The sequence below is a fragment of the Ursus americanus genome, chromosome 6 (genome assembly GCF_024610735.1).
Source record: "Ursus americanus isolate L20-20 chromosome 6, mUrsAme1.1.p, whole genome shotgun sequence".
Classification (NCBI taxonomy): domain Eukaryota; kingdom Metazoa; phylum Chordata; class Mammalia; order Carnivora; family Ursidae; genus Ursus; species Ursus americanus.
Window position 1 is genome coordinate 43178277 of NC_142132.1, and position 23599 is coordinate 43201875.

At 35.2% G+C, this 23599-nt stretch overlaps 1 protein-coding gene across 5 annotated transcripts in view; it reads right to left on the reverse strand.

The window, feature by feature from the left end:
- CCSER2 (coiled-coil serine rich protein 2) overlaps positions 1–23599 on the reverse strand; it is a 186406-nt gene that overhangs the window by 18860 nt on the left and 143947 nt on the right. For all 5 annotated transcript variants that reach the window (XM_045783491.2, XM_045783492.2, XM_045783495.2 and 2 more), the window contains 2 exons: positions 23352–23438; positions 13956–14045 (listed from right to left, as the gene is read on the reverse strand). In XM_045783491.2, the coding sequence (XP_045639447.1) occupies positions 13956–14045; positions 23352–23438 (177 nt within the window). The remainder of the gene's footprint in view (positions 1–13955; positions 14046–23351; positions 23439–23599) is intronic.

The window sequence follows — 23599 nt, forward strand, 5'->3', positions numbered from 1 at the left end:
ACTTCTGGTTCAATATTTCTTGGTTCAGTTCAGTATAATCAGATACTCCAAATTTAAGAGTAATCGTATCTACACTGCTCACTATAAAACAAAAACAGAATGATCCACTTTCTATGTTAATGAAGAGGAAAAACAGCTCCCAGAAACCATGTGGAATTAATGATTTTTAGAATATCCTAGTAAATAAAGATCCTATCTTTTGAAATTATTATCTTTTCTCCACTAATTTAGCCACAGATGTTTGTGAAAATAGCTTAGAAAATATTTAATAGGGTGATAATCCCAAGTGTTCTCCAAAGATATTGCCTGATACAACTCTATTTTGCTGTTTCAGAAATATTTTGGTTCAAAAGCTTTACAGAAAACAAATCCTCAACCAAGAAGGGGCGTGCACTTTTCCTATAGTTTCACCAGGGCCAAGCTTCTACCCACTGTACTGGGTGAAGACACCTTCAGATGGGGATTTTTGTATATAAGCTAAACCAGCAGCCAGAGATTCCTTTTCAAAGAAATAAATTCTCTCTGGAGGTTTGTGAAAATAGTACTGACTGGGGGCCAGGGGAACTGTTTTTCTTTGGATCTTCTGTAAGCTTAAAAAAGTCACTGATCTTCTCTGAGCCTCAGTTTCCTCATTTGTAAGATGCAGGATTAGAAAGTGCTAGAGAATGAATTATTTGTGTTCCCCCCAAATTGCATATGGTGAGACCTATTCCCCCAGTGTGATGGTATTTGGAGGTGAGGACTTTGGGAGGTGAGTAGGTCATGAGGGTAGAGCCCTCGTGAATGGGATTCTTGCCTTTATAAAAGAAACCCAGAAAGCTGTCTTGCCCCATCCACCATGAGAGGACACAAGAAGATGGTTGTCTATGCAGGCCCTCACCAGACACTGAGTCTTTGCTCTTGGACCTCCCAACTTCCAAAACTGTGGGGAAAAGATTTCTATCGTTTATAAGCCACCCAGTCTATGGTGTTCTATTATAGCTGCCCGAACAGACTAAGACAGAATGGTTCATCTCTAAGAAGATCCTCACTTTCAGTTCTTAGAATTCAGTTACTCACATATCTGTCCTTATCCCTACTCCAATCATTGTTATCCTTTAGTTTTATAACTGCTTATATAGCATCTAAAACAATCAACTTTTTATTAAATTGTCTCTCATGATAATTCATTAGCTCTTTGAAATAATTTAAGTGAAAGATCTGTCACAATACCGAGAACCTGGAAGGAGTTTTAAAGGATGTTAAATGTCTTACCTTCTTTGCCTAACAGTCCCTAACACACAGCAGGCTCTAAATAAATGTTTATGGATTTAAACGGAATTAAATGAAGCTATTAAAAAACAAATGAAGTTACTGTATTTAACTAGAGATAAAGCTATAACATCAGGCCGGGATACACATTGCAAGCACCTAAGAATTTTAGAAACAAAAATAATGATACCCGTCTTCACTCACCCAAGATCAACAAAACATGATCTCTGGGATAGGCTTGAGCATGAGAGGTAAAGAGAGACAACCTTGTGAAATAAATACATAAATAGCTCTTGCCTGCTCCTGCTAAGGGGCACCCGTTTATTACCAGGTGAACAGCTGTCATTTCAGCTTATGCCCAATAAGGCAAAAAATATTACTCATTTTACTTACTTCACTTTAAATGTCTCCTTCCACTTCTCCACCCATCTACCTAATTCCTATCATGCCTTCCAAGCCCATTTCAAACCCATTCCCTAAAAGCTTCTCTGGATCCTACCTGAACTGATTATGATCATTCTTGTTTATAAATATCGACATCATTTGGTGGGCATTTGTCTCAGGGAATTTTTCTTCTGCTTTTCATTATGTTGATTTGAATATTTCTCTTTTTCTTCTATGAAATATAACCACCCTGAGAATAATAGCTTTCTCACTTTTCTTGGTGTCAATTATAGCTTCAGTAAGTGACTTTCACAGAACAGAAATATACTTTGATTAAAATTTAATAGAAGTGGTACTTCCAGTTTCAGCACAAGATGGAATAGATAACACTTCCCCCTTTTCCTTCTGCAAAGTACAGGCAAAAACTCTCGACATTATATATAAAACAAACAAAAAACTCTGAAAGGTGAAGCTAAGAAGATGATAAGCTAGGGACTTTGAAAATCTGAGGACAAACATAGTAGAAAATTCTTGGGGTATCTTTTCTGCCTAACGTACCCTAGACTAGGTGATGGAGAAGCCAGCACACAGAAATGCCAATGGGCATAGATAAAAACAAAAACAGAAATAGTGTCAAGAAAATCCTGAACCATGCCAAAGAACCAGGAAAGAGGTAGCTTAGCAGTTCACAAAACCTGTATACAATGACCTGCTAAATGCCACAGGAAAAACTGCAGCCCCAGCCCTATTCCCAACAGAAAAGACCGACGATGGAGCCTAGGCTTCCTTCCCTGGCTCTATTATTGTCTTATGTCACTCTTAATGTATGTATAGGAAATATTTAAGACACTTATAAATGGGGGAGAGAAAGGAACTTTGGGCAGAAAGGTTCTCTACTTAGCAAACTACTAAGTTATCTATGTATAATACCTATAATACCTAAGAGGTATAAGTAAAATACAGAAAGGCAAGAAAAAGAAAACAGAAACAAATAAGAGAGGAAACAAAACAAAAAATAAAATGGCAGACTTAACATATCAGTAATTACATTAAATATAAAGGATGTATAGACACCAATTAGACAGACTGGCAGAGAGGATAAAGAATCATGACCCAATCATATACAGGACACAAGAAATTCACTTTATATATAACAATATAGTTGTTTTAAAGTAAAACAGGAAAAAGTTATACCATGCTAAAAATCACAAGAAAGTAAGAATTGCTATGTTAATATTAAATAAAGGAGGATTCAGAGCAAATTACCAGGCAAAAAAGTGACCTTATAAAATGATAAAAGGATCAATCTACCAAAAAGACACAGTGACCCTAAATGCATAGAAACAAAAACTCAGAGAACTGAAAGAACAGCCAAATCCATAATTGCAGTTGGAAAGTTTAACACTCCTCTCTTAATAATTGATAAAACAACTAGACAATAAAATCAGCAGTGATACAGAAGGACTCAAGGACACCATCAACAATCAGGATCTAGTCAACATGTATAGAATACTTCATTCAGCAAAAGCCAAATAAACATTCTTTTCAAGAGTCCATAGAACATTTACCAAAACAGACCACAGTGTTATGTAGGCCACAACACGAACCATAGCAAACTAAAAGAATAAAAATAGCACAGAACGTGTTTTCTGACCACAATGGAATCAAATTAGAAATCAGTAACTGAAAAATGATAGAAAAATTCCCAAACCCTTGGATACTAAACAATGTAATTCATGGTTCAAAGAAGTTTCAAGCGAAATTGAACACACACATGCATACACAAACACACACACTGAATACAAAAGAAATGAAAGTTGTAGAACACAGCTACAGCAGTAACAGAAAAGAGAAAAAAAAAACCCAAATCAATAAGCTGAACTGTCACCTTAAGAAATTTAGGGAAAAATACCAAAATAAACCAAAAGTAATTAGAAAAAAGAATACAATAAAAAGCAGAAACTGCAGAAATTGAACACAGAAAAACAGAGGTAATCAAGGAAACAAAAAGTTGGTTCTTTGAAAAGTTTGATAAAATTGACAAACCACACTACAAATGATAAAGATGAGAGAGATGATTCAAATTACCAAAATCATGAATGAAACAGGGTCACAATACAGATCCTTCAACCATTAGAAAGGGATACTATAAACAACTCTACAGTCATAAACTTGACAAATGAGAAGAAATGGACAAATTCCTCAAAACCACAAACGATGAAAACTCATCTGAGATGATAGAGATCATCTGAATAGATCTATAACAATTAAAAAAACTCCCCCCAAAAGAAATCTCCAGGCCTAGATGGTCCACTGGAGAATTCCACCAATGTTTAAAGAATTAACATCAATTCTACGTAATCTCTTCCAGAAAACAGAACTAGAAGAAAGAATACTTCCCCCACTCACTTATGAAGCTAGAATTACCCCAACAGAAAACCAATAAGGATAGCATAAAACAAAAAACCAGAAATCAACAGACTATTACTCCTCATGAATATAAACATAAATAAGCTTTAATAAAATATTATTGATTAGAATTCAAAAATATATAAAAGAATTATACACTGTGATCAAGGGGGGTTTAGGTCAACAAGACTGATTCAAAAATGATCAATGCAATCAACAGGCTAAAGTGTAAAAAAAGACATGTTCATATATATTAGTATAGCAAAATGACTGAATAAAATCCAACACACATTCATGATGAAAATTCTCTGCAAACTAGGAATAGAAAGGAAATTTCTCAACTTGATAAAAAGCATCTTTCAAATATCTATAGCTAATTTTTATTTAATGGTGAAAGACCGAATGCTTTCCCCCGTAGATCAAGAACATGACAGGAATGTCCACTTTCATCATTCTTACTCAACATACTATTGGAAGTCCTAGCCAGTGGCATAATGTAAGAAAAGGAAATAAAAGACATATAGATCAAAAAGTGAGAAAATTGTTCCTATTTGCAGATGACATGATGGTCCACACGGAAAATCTAGATCTACAAGAAAAACCCAGAACTAGGAAGAGAGTTTAGTAGTTTATAAGATACAAGATCCATATACAAAAGTCTGTTGTATTTCTAAATACCAGCAATGAACACATGAAACTCAAATTTAAAAGACAATAAATACCATTTATAAATAATCACTCAATATGATGAAATACTTAATAAATCTAAGAAAGCATATGCAGAACTCATATTCTGAAAACTAAAAATGTTGATTAAAGAAATTTTAAAAATGATTTAAACTAATGGAGAGATATACCTTATTCATGGATTGGAATACGCAACATACTAAAGATGTTAACTCCAAAATGATACTTAGGTATAATACATTTTCTCTCAAAATCCTGGCAAGATTTTCTTTTTTTAAGATAAACACAAGCTAATTCTAAAATGACGCGGAAAAGAAAATAAATTAGAATATATAAACAATTATGAAACAGAAAAAGTAGAAGGAATCACTCAAGACTTTTTACACTTACAGCAATCAAGACAGTGAAGTATTGGTGGAGGGGTAGACACATAGATCAATGGAATGGAAAATCCAGGAGTAGATCCATACAAGTATATAGTCAACTGACTTTTGACAAAAACGCACAAGTAATTTAATAGAGAAAGGATAATATTTTTTAAAAAATGGTGCGAAGCAACTGGGTATTTGTAGGAAAATAATGAACCTTGACCCAAACCTCATATCTTACATAAAAATTAACTCAAAATGGATCACAGATTTATTTATTTATTTTAAAGATTTTATTTATTTATTTATTTATTTATTTATTTATTTATTTATTTGACAGAAAGAGAGAGAGAGAACAAGCAGAGGGAACACCAGAGGGAGAGGGAGATCAGGCTCCCCACTGAGCAGGGAGCCCAATGGGGGGCTGGATCCCAAGACCCTGGGACCATGACCTGAGCAGAAGGCAGACACTTAACTGACTGAGCCACCCAGGTGCCCTGTGGATCACAGATTTAAATGTAGAATGTAAACTATAAACATCTCAGAAGAAAACAATATTTTCAGTGTCTTGGCCTTGGTAAAGAGTTTAAACATAAAGTAAAAACCACAATCCATAAAAGAAAAAATATTGATAAATTGAACTTCAAAATTAAAGTCTTTTACTCTTGAATGACTCTGTGAAGAAGATGGAAAGACAAACTATTGGGGGAAAATACTTGCAAACCATATACCTTACTCTTATGTAAGGACTCAGGAGTATATAAAGAACTCTAAATTCAATAGTAAAAAAATAAAAAATCAAGTTAGAAAATGGGAAGACACGAAGATATATTTCAAGGAAGATGGCAAATAAACACAAAAAGGCATCAACACTATTAGCCATTAGGGAATTAGAAATAAAAACTACACCGATATATCAATATACATTTACTTAGAATGTCTAAAATTAAAAAATATTAACACTACTAAATGCTGATAAAGATGCAGAGAAACTATCACTCATACAATGTTGATGAGAATCTGTTCTGGCAGTTGTGATAAACAGTTCAGGAATTCTTTTGAGTACTAAACAGAATTGTCATATGACCCAGAAATCACACTACTGGGCATTTATCCCAGAGAAATGAAAATGTGTATCTGCACAAGATCCTCTACACAAATACTCAAAGCAGCTTTATTTGTAATAGCTAAAAACTAGAGTGATCAAAATGTCCCTCGACAGGATGAAGTGGTTAAACTATGGATCACCTGTATCAATGGAATACTACTTGGCAATAAAAAAGGAACAAATTATTGATAGACACAACTTATTGGATGAATTTCCAAGGTGTTATTCTGAGTGAAAAAAGTAATCTCAAAATCTTACACACTATAATATCACTTACATAGCATTCTTGAAATGACCGAATTATAGATATGGAAAACCAGATTAGTGGTTGCCATTAGGAATAGTAGAGGAAGAAGGGAATGATTGTGACTATTAAAAGGCAGCACACAAGGCAGAACTTTGTAGTGGTGCAATAATTCTGCATCTTAAATATGGTGTTGTTGCTGGAATCTACACAGCAATAAAATGGCAAAGAACTACATATATACTACTGTCAATTTCCTGGTTTTGATATTGTACTGTACTTATATAAAATGTCATCATTGTGGGATATTGGGTGAACCATACAAAGAATCTTTCTGTACTATTTTAATAACTTTTTATAAATCTATAAGTATTTAAAATAAAAATAGAGGAATAAAACCATAATGCATATTAGAATAATAATATAGAGGAAGATTATTTAAAATGCTGATTATATTGGTAGGGTCATATTTTCTTGGGGAGAGATAGAAAACATGTCTAAGAATATTTTCATCCTTAGAAACTAAAGGTAATTTCCCTGAGTATGAAAAGAAGAAAGATTATTTACTCCTTTCAACAGTAAACAACTGAAACAGCTATAAAATACATCACTAACTAAACCCTGAGATCAGGCAAGTTCAGAAATACTAGATATCTGAGCAACACTAAGCAGTAACACTAAGAGCAGGTATTGCCTCCCCTGATTCCCTGTCTATTGGGAGTGTTTCTAAAACAATAGACAACTTATGGAGAAGAATTTAACTTAGAAACTTAGAAGACTTAGGATTTATAAGATGTAAGGAAAGGGTGGGAGACCTGATCTACAGCAAAAAGAGCAGAAGCAACGCAAGTTCCCAGATGCACGGACCTGTTCCATTAGTGAGTGCTGGAATACGCCACACTCCTGAAGTGTACCACAAGTGATGGCAGTTTTAAGATGGATCTGAAAGCCAGGTCTAGTCCCCAAATCTGCAACACATGTCCACCTTCCTCTGGTCCAGAAACAGCCTCATTCTCCTACCAACTCATTTACCCTTTGCTGTCTGCTCATGAGGATCATAAACTAAGAATCAGGCAATATCTTTGACTTAATATCCAAAACCCTTAGCACACTGGGATTGAAATATAGAATTAACTATCCTAATTTCACTGAATGAACAAATAAATGGCTCTATGGTTTAAAAGCTAAAGGAATGTACCCTATTTTTTGGGGGGGGGGTTTCATTAATTCCTGCTACTTAGTTCAGGTTTAAAGCCTAATCCAATGACCAACACACAGAACTGAATTATGGATAGTCTGAAATGAAATGCTGTATAAATGTAAAACACCCCCAAATGTCAAAGACTTAGTACAAACAAAAACCAAAACTCAGAAAGTAAAAAATCTCAATATCTTCTTTTTATTGATTCCATTCTTAAACACTACTACTGGGTTAATAAACTATTTTATTAAAATTAATTCTGTGTGTTTCTTTTTACTTTAATTTGGATACTAGGAAATTTACATTATATATGCAGCTCACATTATATTTCTACTGCAGCACTAATCTAGTGGACACAGAGTGCATAATTCTTTCTTAGTTGATGCCATGAACTCATGAAGTTCCCTAAGCTCTAGCCAAGAAACTACCTTTTGCTCATCTGAATCTACTTTGAATCTTCTGATGACTTTTAAAATGAAATGGTAGATATGAGATGCTTTCTGCTAGAGAAACCACAGTAGTTTCTCTAAAACACTTTGTTTTATATAAAACAAAGAGCAGTAGGTATGCATATGAATATATTCCACCCAGGGGGAAGAATAAAATCTACTTGTAGAAAAACATACCTGGGATATCTGACATACAGTTTAATAATATGCATAACATTCTAATTATACTTTAAATTGGTGGGACATTAAAAAAAAAGTAAAGGAAAAAGAAAACATGAGAAACAGAAGTGTCTGAACTCAGGGTTTTAGAGGCAACTTCATTTCTCTTAAGATAAAGCCTAGCAAGTCTTCACATAAAACACTGTGTGAACTCTGTGTGGGATAAGACAAGGAACTGTGAGGCAATTCCTCCAGAACACTTGTAGCTTTTCCCTCAAACAGCTGCTTTTTCTTACCGCAGAGGTGAGAACAGATGAGCGTTTTCACCTGAAGCTAGAGTGTGGGGGAGTTTTATCTTAACACTGAAGACGCGAAACTCTTCCTGATTCATGATTAGTTTGCCTATTTCTCCCTCTTCTGGGAGAGTTTAGGAAGCTTCCTAGAATGGTCTTTCTTGCTCCCAAAGGGTCTGTGGCACTTGGCACTACAACACTGAGCTCTCCTAGGAGATGAAGCTCTATCACTAACGATTTCTGCCTTCCATTCACTCAAGTCCCCTCCACACCCTGAGTCTACATCTCCACCTAACTTCTCCTGAAAGACTGATTTGATCAAGTGGCTTCTTGAAAGCTAACAGGATTACCCATTTCTCAGTGATCATTAAATTGCTAAGAGTAAAATCTATGTGCTGCCTACATCCTTGATGTACAAGTCAGTAAATCAAAGTCTGTATTATACAAATGAAATGGATTACCAAAGTAGAAAACTTTGGTAAATTCCACTGTTTTCTAACTACAGTGTAGATAAACTTTGCTTCTTCAATGGATACTTTAAACGAAGTTTTAAAAATGCTTTCTATAGTTCTGGCATTTGGTATTAGAGGGTGCCGATTTAGATATCCTTAAAATTTATGACTAGATAAGTCACTCAATTGCTAAAATCATCATATTTAATTTGTTCTTAGCCTTGAAAAACAATTCTATTTTTCAGTCAGTGGTTTCAGATGTATCCATGAAAGTTACAGTACAATTGTTTAAAAATCAGTGTAAAGCTACACATAACAGGATTCTTGTTGTATTGTCATAAATACAGGCGGCTAGCATGTGATGTCTCAGCTACAAAGATGGCTCCTGTCAGCATTTAGCTCACTGAAACACAGGCCATATTCAATAGTCTGTATCTAAAAATGACTAGACATCAACAATTTAAAAATAATTACATGATCACATTATAATTATTTGTTTAAACACCAAAGTATATGTACATGTTACTTAAAAATAGTTCTAGTGGCATATGCTATATATAAACAATAGTGAATATAAATAAAGACCTCCACAAAGAAAGAAATCCTTTAATTCCCTCTGGAATATATATGAGTAATAATATAACACCTCTCCAATTGCGATAAAATGAAATACCAAAGTTTAAAATCAGCACATTAATCTCTCATAAAAATCAACTAATAATGCTCCCAAATCAGGAAGGTGTACAGCGTAAAAGAAAAAGGACTTAAGAGAGAGTCCTCTCAAGACAAATCTTTAGGTTGTGATGTTCCTTTCATTTAATATTTTATCTTATCTCCCAGGCAAGCAAAAAAAAGGGAGGGAGCAGAGTTCTTTAATAGTACATATAGCATGCTGCTAGGAAGTAGCAAACTCCTTCTCCTTCGGAAATTATGAACAGTTGACATGATTTCTGTGATATGTCTGTGATAAAGTTTTCCGATTTTATGTTTTCTATTTTATAAATAGTTATGATAGGAACATACTTGACTATGATATTTTGAACTATATGCATAATCCAGTAAATCTGAGACATGAGAACCTAATTCTAAGCACAAGGAATTGCCGATAATGCTGACCATACTCTAATTGTCGAATTTTTATAAGTTACATACATATCTATCAAATACACCATAAAATGGATTAAATCTTTGATTCACTACTAGAAACTAATTCTAAGAGAACATTTTTAAATGCATATAAAATCATCTTTCCTCACCTCTTTGCTATCTAATAAAGTGAGTTCTTAAAATATGAGAGAAAACTAGTAACAGATCTAATTGTATATATTCTGAATTTCAACTGGTAGGCAACTTTCCCACTGATACAACAGAATTTATTCCTACGCTCGATTTTAAGAGTAATCCAGTGGGTCATTATGTGACAGGCCAGGTAGATCCTTTGGGTCCATCTTACAATCCTTTCTGTGAGATTCAAGGGGATAAATAATAAGAGAATTGATGGTTTGAGTCTAGAATTTTTTTTTTTTAAGATTTTATTTATTTGACAGAGAGAGAGGCATCGAGAGAGAAACACAGGCAAGGGGAGTGGGAGAGAGAGAAGCAGGCTTCCCACTGAGCAGGGAGCCTGATGCAGGGCTCGATCCCAGAACGCTGGGACCATGACCTGAGCCAAAGGCAGACGCTTGACGACTGAGCCACCCAGGCGCCCCTAGAAATGTTTTCTTTTTTGATATTTTGGCTTCTCTAGTTCATCTGAGATATTTAAATAAAGGCTCTGTAAAATGCATATATTGTGAAAATTTAAAATTTACTTAATGTGCAAATCTTCAAACATTGATGTTAAATGCTTTGAAACTATATTGGAAATAGATTAAAAATATTTAATTCAGTCCAAGATAATGCTATTTATAAGAACATACCTGTACACAAATCAATAATGTCATATCTTTAAAAATAAACTTTTATACGTTTATACATTTTAAATGAATCTTCTCACATAATCACCATCTTTCCTCACATAATCACCATCTTCCTAGTGTTCCTAGTCTTACTTCAACTATTTTTGTGCGAATGATTAGATACCTTCCACACTGTTGTTGTTCTTTTCCATGTTCCCCATTTCACCACTTTATCTGGGTATTCTGTCCCTCAGATGAGAATATTTCACCAGAAGCACACTTACCACTTTCCTCTGAAGGTAGCATCTTCTCCTATAGCTCATTCTTATCTCTTTTCCCTCTTTCTTTCCCTCCCTAAATCAGAAATCCATCTCCTTTATTTCCCTTCATTTCTTCCAAAAATGTCTATTTTTTTTCATGTTTCTTTCCATATCCTAAATGGCTGCCAACAAGTATTATGGATGGTATCTCTCTCTTCTTCACCATCCTTCTCTGCCTTCTACTACAACCGGATTTCTTCCTTGGATGCCAGAAAATATTCTGAGGACATGCTTACATATGCCTCACAAACCTCTGAAGTAGATTTTACTTTAGATCCTCAACTAAGTGTGTAAAGAAGGGCATTTAAATTTCCCAAGATATTCAGGGAATGGTAAAGAACAAGGACTCAGACTATAACTTTCAATCTTCCCCAAGTCTTATTAGCCAGATAAAAAAATGGTACCTACACTCAACCTGGGGATTTTGAAACATAACACATTTTGATTCCCCAAACTCCTACCTAACAAACTCATTGTTGCCAAAGAACGATCCCCCTGCACCTCCCCATCATCAACATCCTGTTTAAAGATGTTGCGTTCCTGCTAAAAAATGAACATGTAGAGTCAAGTATAACTTTTTAGAAGAGAAAAGAAAATCTTTATTATAGTAAATGGTTTCTAAGATAATTTTATTTCAAATGAATCCTAAGGCCAAAAATAAAATAAAAATCAGAGAATAAACTCAATATTTAATGTTAACAGTTAATAATTATCATTCAACTAAGTAAATAAATACATGTAACTACCTCTTTAACTAAATACAACTCAGTAAAACTACTTTTCTAGTAATTCCCGGATAAAATTTTTTAATTCTATTTTCAAATGGGCTTTACACCAACTTCGACTACTTCCCTAAAAATACAACTGCGTTGCAGCCAAAATCATATATTTACTATTGCCTAAATGGATCTTCCTACCTCATCACCTTTACTTGTACTATTCATTTTGTCAAGGATATTTCTTCCATTTCAATCTGCAAAACCTCTCTCAATCCTTCAAGGCTCCTCACTGTGCCTTTGGGGGAAGGACCCTTGAACTAGCAGTCAGTAGCCCGATGTTAAAGAGCACTATCTCAGCCACTGATTATGGAAATTTCAATATACCATTTAATCTCCCTGCCTTTTGTTAACTTAGATAACTATAAAACAAAGTTGCTAAGCCAGGTGATTCCTATATGACAAGGAAGCCTAAAGTCTGGGTTTGTTAGCAGTGCTAGGCTGGAAAACTGACCTTCATTTCACCCAAAATTAAAGTAAAACTAACTGAGGAATGTCTTGGGGTTGCTCTGTACCATTTACTTTTGTCTGATTAACAGCCAGTTTTCAGAACAGAAAGATCGAGGAACACAGAGATGGTATAAAAACACCCAGGAGGATGGGAAAATGGAACCTCTCACACTTAAAGAAATCACCTGTCTACTCAGTAACTGTCTGAAAGCACAAACACCTGTGAGGAAAACTGGAGAAATGGGAAAGCCCAACCCCCCCCCCCATCTAGAAGCAAGAGGCATAGTCTTATTTTACAATTTCCTTCAAACAGGAAAGTTCCACATCCTTTAAAGAAATACTGTATCATCTCTGTCTATTGGCATCTTTTACTTTCTAAAATTCAACCACAACCTTCACCTTTTTCACCAAGTTCCCTGATTCTTCCAACTAGACTTTCCCAGTCCTTTGAACATAACAGACTCACTACACTTTTATCACATCACCAGTTCCTTTAATAAACGTTTGCTAATGGAGGAAGGAATCCTTTTTGGTCTGTGTAATTTTTACTTCTACTTCAAGAGCCTAATAACTGAGATGGGAGAGGCTCACAAACTTTTGTTGAATAAGTTAATTATTAGCATTGCACCTTATGTAGAGCACACAAATGAAGAGAGTATTTTATAAACTTTAAAGCCTATAGCTAAGTTTTAAAAATTGGATTGTTGATTATATTAACCATTATGGTTCCCTGTTCATTTCTCTTGCTAGGATTCCCCTGCTAAAATAAGGTAAAGAAGAGTCAAAGGTGGCTTATTAGGCATTTTCTTAACAAAAAATGTCTATTAGTTGGCATCCAACAACAGGAGTATGATGACTGGATGGCCATGTGATGATTCTCTGGTTCAGGCACATCCTGCACTAAGTTTCAGAACTCAGATTAAATTATGGTCAGTGTATATTAGCCTAAATCTGTTTTAAAAAACAAGAAAGCATGGTTACTTTCTACTGTTCAGAAGAAACCATTCCCTAACCATGCCTAAAACATAAACTTTACTATCTGTATCTTAATGCATGTATACTTCTTAACAGCCTCAATATTTGAGTAATTATAATAGAATATATTTGAAAAGTTTCAACAACAACAAAAGAATAAGCTACATCACATATTTCCAGACAGTCATGCTGCTAAAGAGGGAAGACTGCAGTTTTTGGATTTCTGTTTCTTTTAGGGCATGGGGAAATACTACTCTCATAAATACATGCAATGAGAGGAGACTAAACACTCAAATAAAACGGGCTATTGTGTGCAGAACGGAAAAGCTAGTAAATGCACATTCATTTATATAAGACATACAAAAGCAGCTTTAGAAAGCACACAAACACCTAAGAGACAAGAAAAATCAACTTAACCTAAAAAAAAAATATATAGCCATGGCAGAGTCAAAATTATTAGATTAAAAAGAATGGAACAAACATCAAAAGAGTAAATGACATGAGAAGAGGTTAAGGGCATATGTTACTTACAGGAATTCTTCTCCAAGGTGTTTGGGTATATTTATCAGCATATGTGCATTTTTCCTCTTTAGATTTTTGGTGGCAGTTACACCGAGTTGCCTGAATAAAACCATAAATGTTTACACTGGTATGATTCTATATATACACATATACATACAAAAATAGAGACTCTCTTAAAGGGTAAAAGACCACCATCCGAAAAAAAGGGCAAACATCCAGGTCTATTCAGTAGTGTCCCATCTTATTCAGAGACTGAATTCTAGAGTCAGTCAGTAAAGCTAAAATTTTGAATAGTAAAAATTAACCATGGGAATCTCTTACATTGTCCATAAACACACTATCTATGATCTTATGTATACAAATATATATAATACTATGTATATAAATGTAGAATATATATAGCAACATACAGATTACAAAGAATACAATTGCAAAATATAGTCTCTAAACTATGATGATACTATAGTCACTACACCATAGTTTCTTAAATTCATTTTTGATAGCACTCTATGGATATTAAGTACCACCAGTCCACAGGTTGTCTATTCACATGTGTAGTGCTTTTAAGCCCCCTTAATAATGTGTTAACCTTATTGGACTAAAGAATTTGACAAGATCCATCTGACCATTTCAGTTCACAAATGAATTCTCTACATATGATTTCACTCAAAGCATAATCATTTAGTCACTTATACAACACAAAGCAATGTACCTATTGTGGAAACTTTGGTCTCTCAAATAAATAATGATTAAATTTAAAAAAAAAAAGAAAAGATTGATAATGAGAATTTCTCCCTAGTGTGAAGTTGGAATATAACCATATTATTTATTAAACAACCTCACTGGAGGTAAACATATTATCTTGTAGGAAAACCTACATCACAAATTCTTGACTACTGCATCAAATTAAAATTAGGTATCTATTTTTAAAAATTTACCAAATTTCAGAATTTTTCTTAATTTTAATCAGATCATTTCATTTTCCATCTATAAAATAAGATCTAATTAAAAACAAAAATCTCTGTAATGCAGACATTTTTCCATTCCTTACAGTACAGACATATTTCCCATTCCTAAGAAGTGGGATAGTGACTGAAACAAAATTCACTATATAAGTAGGCAACTTAAGAGTCTCACGGGGGCACCCCGGTGGCTCAGTTAAGCATCCAACACTTGGTTTCGGGTCAGGTCATGATCTCAGAGTCCTGAGATGCAGCCCCACGTCTGGCACAGCACAGAGTTTGCTTGAGATTCTCTCTCTCCCTCTCTCTCTACCTGTCCCCTTGCTCATGTTCTCTCTCTCTCAAAAATAAAATTAAAAAAAAAAAATCTTAAAAGAAAAAAGAGTCTCACAGAATTCACTATAATAGGATGTAATTTTAATATATACAGAAGGTATATAAAGAAAATATAAAATATTTATCTTAATGTGAGCACATTATGTATTCTATCCTGACTACTGCAATTCCAGAAGTAATTTCCTTTTGTAGTCTATTTAACTAACATATGAAGAACACCATTTGGCAAATGTTTGAATTTTTCATAACTTGAAACACCTAGTTTTTAGTGACACTTCAACAGATGTAAAAGAACTATCCAAATCATTCCTTGTCCAAATGCTTTTCTTTTTGCTGACAGATTGTTTGGATGCTCACATTCTGTGTTGTCCCATAGTCAAGGAAGTGTATCCTACCTTTTGACCCAATGATGTATTTTGATTAGTGAACCAATCAGATGAATCCCATTCCACCATGCTTAGGAAGGGACAAAGAATCCAAACCTAGCCAATAAAACATGTGAAAAGTCTGGGTAATTTCTGAGAAAGTGCTCTTGATTTTAAAAATAGGCATGCTAGAGGGATGCCTGTGTGGTTCAATCAGTTAAGCTTTTATATATATATATATATATATATATATATATATATACACATATATATATATACATACATATATATACATACATATATACATACATATATATACATACATATATATACATATATATACATATATATATACATATATACATACATATATACATACATATATATATATATACACATACATATATATATATATATCAAGAATATATATATCAAGATAAAATTGAATAGAGTGAAAAACGGGCTAGTATGGGGCACAAATCTATAAAACATAGATGTGAAAAAAATAAAAGTTAAAAGTGACTTAAAAAACATAAGGTGGGAAATAATCTATTTGAAACAGGAACAGGGTAAAAAAAAAAAGAAAGATTAAGAAAAGAAACAAAAAAAGAAATGTAAAATTTTAGCGGGAAGTATAGAGAGTCGTGAGCCAACACCTGGAGGTCCCTATATTATTTTCCCCTGGTGCTAGAGTTTTACAGTCCTGTGGGAAAAAAGCTTATCATTCACCTGTTCTTCCAGTCTGTCTTCTGGGGGAGGGGCCTGCTGCTCAGTTTCTCAGGCATCTTTGCCTGGGTAGAGATGCCCCACCCCTTGTCAGGGAATGGGCTTAATGTGAGCTGGTCGGCTGTGTGGCTTTTGTTCCCTGGCGTCTTTCCAGTTTTCTTTAGAGGGTCAGAGCAAATATGGCCATGCAAGAATCTCTGGCCCAGAGCTGCAAGGTTGCAGTCCCCTTTCTTCAATAAATCCTCCAGGTCAAGCCATCTCTACTTCTGTGCTTACCAAACTCCACGGACTCAAGCTATTTGTGCCAGATGCAGCTTTCCCAGGAGGAGTTACGGGGACCTGTGAGCGTCTCTGTGCTTTGTGACTTTGCAATTGCTAGCGGCCCTGTGCTCACGAGTGCACCCTCTTCCACAGCTCCCAGGTCACACAGGGTGCTGCCCCAGTGTCCCTTCAGAGGTCACATCACCCTGAGAGCTGTTGCCCTATCATGGGCACAAGCTGTTTTATATCTCCCTGAGGATATTAAACAGCCCGCACCTTTTAGTTCTTTTCAGGGTGGCCAGGCAGAGATCGGTCTCCCTACTCAAGGTTTATGGTGACCAGAGTTGAGAGCCCCTTCTGGGCTTGCTGACCATAACCAGTCTCCCCTGTTCTTTCCAAGTCTCCTAGAATCCTGAGACCACAATGATTCACCTAGAATTCTGTCCTATTCATCCCCCTGTGCCCTTTACAGAAAGGGGTGTCTTTCACTAGAGCACATTCCCAAGGGTCCCGGATTTTTGCTCCGGTGATATATCACATTCTGGTGGCCGGCTTATGGAGGATCTCTCCCCCATCCGCTTATCTTCGGATATTTCTCCCGAAGATTCAAGGTTTCGCACCTACTCCCTTGCAAAAAGTAGTCGTTTTTCTGCTTGGAGAGATCCAGATAAATCTTCTTACATCTCAGGTTGAATTTGTTATGTTCAGAATGGTTTGACAGATATCCAGCTAAATTCAAGGGACCAGATGAAAGGAGGTTCCCTACTCTGTGGTCATCTTGCTCCCCCCATCCCAGAATGTTCTGATTATATCTGTTAAATCCATCCATCCCAGTGTGCCATTCAAGCTCCCTGCTATTACTGTATTACTGTCAATTAGTTCCTTTATGTTTGTTATCAACTGTTTCATGTATTTGGGTGCTCCCATGTTGGGTGCATTAAATATTTACTATTGTTATATCTTGTTGGATTGTCCCCTCAATGATTATATAGTATCCTTCTTTATCTCTTGTTACAGTCTTTGTTTTAAAGTCTATTTTGTCTGATACAAGTACTGCCACCCTGACTTTTTCACATCCATTTGCATGATGTTTCTCCATCCCCTCACTTTCAATCTGCAGGGTTTTTTTGGTCTGAAATGTGTCTCATAGCAGCATATAAATGGGTCTCATTTTTGTTATCCATTCAGTCACCCTAAGTCTTTTGATTGGAGCCTTTAGTCCATTTACATTCAAAGTAAATACTGATAGATATGAATTTATTGCCATTTTGTCACTTGTTTCATGGTTGTTCTATATTCCTTCTCCGATCTTTTCTTTTCTTGCTCTCTTTCACGGTTTGCTGGCTTTCTTTAGTGATATACTTGGATTCCTTTCTCCTTATTTTAGATTCCTTTCTCTTTATTTTTTGCATATCTATTACTGGGTTTTGATTTGTGGTTATCATTAGGTTTGTATGTAACATCTTCTGCATATAGCAGTCTATATTAAGTTGATGGTCACTTAAGTTTTAACTCATTCTTTACTCCTCTCCTCTCCACATTTTAGGTACATGGTGTCATATTTTACATCCTTTAATATTGTGAATCCCTTGACTGATTTTTACAGATATACTTATTTTTACTGTTTTTATGTGTCTTACTTTTCTTACTCTTACTTACGGTCTTTCCTTTCCACTCAAAGAGTTCCCTTTAACATCTCTTGCAGGGCTGGTTTAGCGGTAACTCTTTTAGCTTTTGCTTGTCTGAAAAATTCTCGATCTTACTTTCTACTCTGAATGATAGCCTTGTGGAATAGAGTATTCTTGGCTGCAGATTTTTCTTTTCAGCACTTTGAATATATCATGCCACTCCCTTCTGGCCTGAAGTTTCTGCTGAAAAATCTGCTGATGGCCTTGGTGGGGTGGGGTGGGGAGGTCTCCCCTTGAATGTAACTGTCTTCTCTTGCTGCTTTTAAAATTTTCTCTTTATCACTACTTTTTGCCATTTTAATTACTGTGTTTGATGTGGACCTCCCTGGATTAATTTTGTTCAGGGATCTCAATGCCTCCTGGATCTGGATGTCTGTTTCCTTCCCCAGATTAGGAAGTTTTTAGCTATTATTTCTTCAAATAAATTTTCTGCCTCCTTTACTCTTCCTTCTTCTAGGATCCCTATAATATTATGCTTGATGGGAGTCTCTGAGTTCCCTAAGTCTATTCTCATTTTGCATAATTTTTTTTTCTCTCACCTGCTCAGCTTGATTACCTTTCATTACTCTGTCTTCCAGGCCATTAATTCATTCTTCTGCTTCCTCTCGCCTATTTATTCCACCAAGTTATATTCTTAATTTCATTTGTCGTGTTCTTCATCTCTGATTGGTTCTTTTTCATCTCTTTGTTAAGGATCTCACTGATGTCTTCCACTCTTTACTCAAGTCCAGTGAGTGTCTTTATCATCACTACTTTAAATTCTTTGTCCGGCATATTACTTCTTCTATCTGCTTCCCTTAGAAGTCTCTTACTGTGGTTCTGTCCTGTTCTTTCATTTGGGACATACTTCTCTGTCTCCTCATTTTTTCTAACTTCCTGTGTCTGTTTCTATGTGTCAGGAAAGTCAGCTATGTCTCCTGCTCTTGAAAAGTAAAGCCCTTATGAAGAAGAGGTCCTATAGTGCCCTGCAGTGCAGTGTCCCCTGTTCCCCAGGCATTTCGGGGGTGGGGGTTCTCCTATGTGTGTTGTGTGTGCCCTGTTGTGTCCTGGTCACTTTTTCTTTTAGTCCAATTGTTTGTAGAGGTTCTCTTTGCCTGTTATGGGCAGTGTTTGGTCCCTGGCCGGGGTGCACAATTTTTTAACACCTTGGGCTTCCACAGGGCCTGCTGCCAATGGGCCTGCTGCCAACCCAGCCTTGCAAAATGCCTAGGTCAGGAGACAGTGTTGGCAAGGTTTGTACAGGTCTTCTGGGAGAGGGGATCTGCAGTACTGGGGACTGAGGCAAATGTGACTTGGAAGGGTGGATCCCCCAAAGCATGAGGGGGTGGGCAGGGCGTGGTGTTACCAAGTTAGGTAGTGAATGTCGGTACTTGGCTAGTTCACACAGGTGGCCATGTGTTTATGCTGAGGGGTGGAGGAGGCAGATGGTGCCTGCTGTCTCCTTTGTTCCTGGTGAAATCCCTCAGCAATCCCTGTCACTCTGGGACATGCTCCAAAATAAGTAAACTACTCTCCCTTACATACATCCCAGCTGCTTCCATACTGTATCTCGTGGGTTGTTTGTCGTGCTATCTCTTTAAGGGCATTGATTCAGCTTCCTCTCACTTTTCAGGCTCTCCCAGATCCAAGCTCACTGATTTTTAAATTCCAGGCTTAAAGTCCCCCTGTTGTAAGAACTCATGAAATTCAGCCCCTCTTGCTTTCAAAGCCAAATGTTATGGGGATTCACCTTCCTTACACAGGTGTCCCAGTATGATAGTCTGTTTCTCTCCCTTCTCTGTGCCTGGGGCTCCCTCCCCTCTGCCGATGGATGCAGTCTGTTTTGCTCCCAACCACATCTCTGCCCTTCCTACTCTCTTCAATGTAGCTTTCTCTCTACTTTTAGTCACGGAGTTTGTTCTGCCTGCCTTCAGGTCATTTTCTGGGTTATTTACACTGATGTGAGTGTTATCTAGTTGTATCTGTGGGATGAGCTGAGTTTAGGGTCCTCTTGCTCTGCCATCTTCCCAGCCTCCAAAACCTTCACATTTTTGATAAGAAAAGCACTGGAGGGGCTGGAAACTGCCTATGTCATTCAGCTAATTAATACTGAAGGCAAAACAAAGTCCTTTATCCCCTTTTAAAATTCTCTTGATTTGAAAAGTGACTTTGTAGAGTTCCATTACTAAAGTAGGTGATGAGCTCTTCCAAAATAAATATGATTTCTAGGTTTAATATAGCAAATATAGAGAACTTCAAAGCACCTCTTGCTGAAAAGTAATGCTTTCACTTTTCTTCTGTTTTCTTTCTTTAGGATTCTCTTAGATATTTCTAAAACCTTTCTAAAAGTTATCTGCAAGGTAAGATATTGTTCAGGACAATTGGGCCAGTCTCTTCAATAAGTCAGTATAGCAACAACATAAAAGAATTGTTCTAAATGAAGAGACCTAAGAAATGTAACTAGATGTAATGTACAAAGGCAAAGAATATTTTTGAAACTAGGGAAATCAGAAGACGGACTGGATATTAGAAGACATTAAGGATTTACTATTAGTTGGTTAAAGACGATAATATTTCAGCTATAAACCATTCTTATTTTTTAAAGAAACATATTAAGATGAACAAAACACTATTAAAATTTCTCAGCATAAAAAGCTTTACCTTTTCAGTCCTTATTAATCATATATCAATATAAAGTGACCTCTTTTCATAATTCTTTACATCTTAAATTCATTTTTCTATTGCAACCCCAGCTTTTCTGATGAGAATAATTTCATTGTCTCACCCAACCTTTTATGTTCAGCATTATTGTACCATTTTACTTGATCTAAATTTCCTTTATATACAAAGAAAATTAATGGGTTTTGCATTAAATCCTCAATGAAACTAAGGGAGATAAGACCATTTTCATTTACTGTTATATTTTCACCTTTGATCTAATTTCTGTCACCTTAGTTCTGCTCTTTTTAGATATCCTTGGTATTTTTGTACTTTCTATGTCTTTTTTAAACTTTATCTTTTGCAAGATACATTATTCTAACCTAATAGTTATCTTAAAGCATTTCATAAACATTTTATAATTTGTGAGTATATCAAAATAATTTAAAAAATAATTTTAGATATCCATTTGTAGAAGATAAAAACATCAGTACTTCTGACTTCTTCAGGATATTCCTTATTTCCTTCCTCAAACCTTTAATGTAAACATTTTCAAGAATTTAATAATAAATTAAAATTTTAAAAGCTAAAAACTTCTAATTTCAAGAAAATAAAAATGTGTGAATTCAAAAACGTCCAACATTCAAATGATACATAATTACATAAGATAAAATAATGAGCAATAAGTTTTCTCCCATTACTGGTTGGGAAGTTTATTTCATCTAGCATACCTAAAAATGGCTTTCTTTCTTTCTTTCTTTTTTTTAAGATTTTATTTATTTATTTGACAGTGAAAAAGAGAGAGAGAGAGACAGCATGCACAAGCAGGGGGAGCAGCAAGCAGAAGGAGAAAGAGAAGCAGGCTCCTCACTGAGCAGGGTCCTGGGATCGTAACCTGAGGCAAAAACAGACACTTAAAAGACTGAGCCACCCAGGTGCCCCAAAAATGGTTTTCATTTCATTCCTCATTCATTTTCATCTTTACCTCCTAATTCTTTTTTTTTTTTTTTTTAAGATTTTATTTATTTGAGAGAGTGAGAAGCATGAGCCAGGCAAAGGGCAGAAGGAAAGGGAGAAGCAGACTCCCTGCTGAGTAGGGAGCCCCCATGTGGGGCTTGATCCCAGGACCCTAAGATCATGACCTGAGAAGAAGGCAGTCACCTAACTGACTGAGCCACCCAGGTGCCCCCTTTACCTCCTAATTCTTGAGTTATTTTTAAATTTCTCCCTCAAGTATTTGGAATGCATTATTAAGCAATTTTACAAAGATAACCGGGTGGCACAGTTTTAAAAATTTGTTTAGATATAAAATATGAGATATAAAATTCTTTAGTGTACTCGACACAATTCCTGTGCTCTGTAATATATTTTTGCAAAATCTGAAGCTCACTTAATTTCCTAGTGCTGTTTTTCTTCTCCCTGAAAACTGGCTAGGTTTTTATCTTTAGTTTTGAAATACAAATATTAAGGTATTATTATTTTCCTTTTTAATTTTATATTTGGTAGGCCCTCAATTTGCAATATTCATTCATTCGTTTTTCATTTAAGTTTTCTTCATACTCTTAAAACATAATATCTGATCCACTTGTCCTTATTATTTATTCATGAGTTGGATCTCTGTGATCTCACCTCAGTGGCTCAGAGTTCAGTATATCCTTTATATTCGAAGTGATATTAATATTTCATATTACTAAATTACTTTACTATACCAAAATATGCTTTTGACTTCCAACAAAGATTTTCCTTGGCCTACTGTCATTTTTATGACACTATGTTATTATCCTGGCCTTTTAGATTTTACGAACTAAATTATAATTATGTCCAAGACACTGCACATATTGTTTTTATATGAGACTAACATTTGAAATTGTAAAAATTATAAAATTATAAAGATCCAAACATGAGTCTGAGGGATCACTCAACATCATCCACGGGGAAGAAGCATTTTCTTGGAATACTGTTCACTCTGACAGTCTTAGTGACAGAAACCTAAGCCTAAAATCGTTTCGTTTCTGCTCTCAGAAAAAATGCCCTGTCCTCAACTCACCAGTTCATTTATTTAAACATATATGAAGAGAGACAATTACCCTTCATCAATAACATGAACGTAAGTTGGTGAATTTCAGAATCTCCAAATGAAGGCCACTGAAAATGGATTGATGAAGACTTTCTTTACATTTTGAATACTTAATGTTTAGACTAAACTTTCTTAATTTTTAGATTGAAGTAAATCACATACTTTTCAGAGTGCATATAATCTAAATATAATATAAAAGTGCAACTCTGAAAGCCAAAAATGAAATCAAATTCCAATTCTGGCCAGACTTTTATTAAAAAAAACAAACAAAAACAAAACCCCAAAAAAACCCCAACACATATATCATGCAGTTTGAAAAGCCTCTACTTTATGTACTACACTATAATACTTACAAGCTGATGTTCTAATAGTTGGATTTTTTCATCTTTTTTCTTTATTTCCTCTTTAAGTTGTTTTATTTCGTTTAATAAATCTTCATTCTGAAATATTTAGAAAATTAACAAGCATTAAATCAATGATGAAAACTGAATAATGAATGGTTTTTGTTAAGGGGAAAACTCTTTTTTTTTTTTTTTTTAAGATTTTATTTATTTATTCGACAGAGATAGAGACAGCCAGCGAGAGAGGGAACACAAGCAGG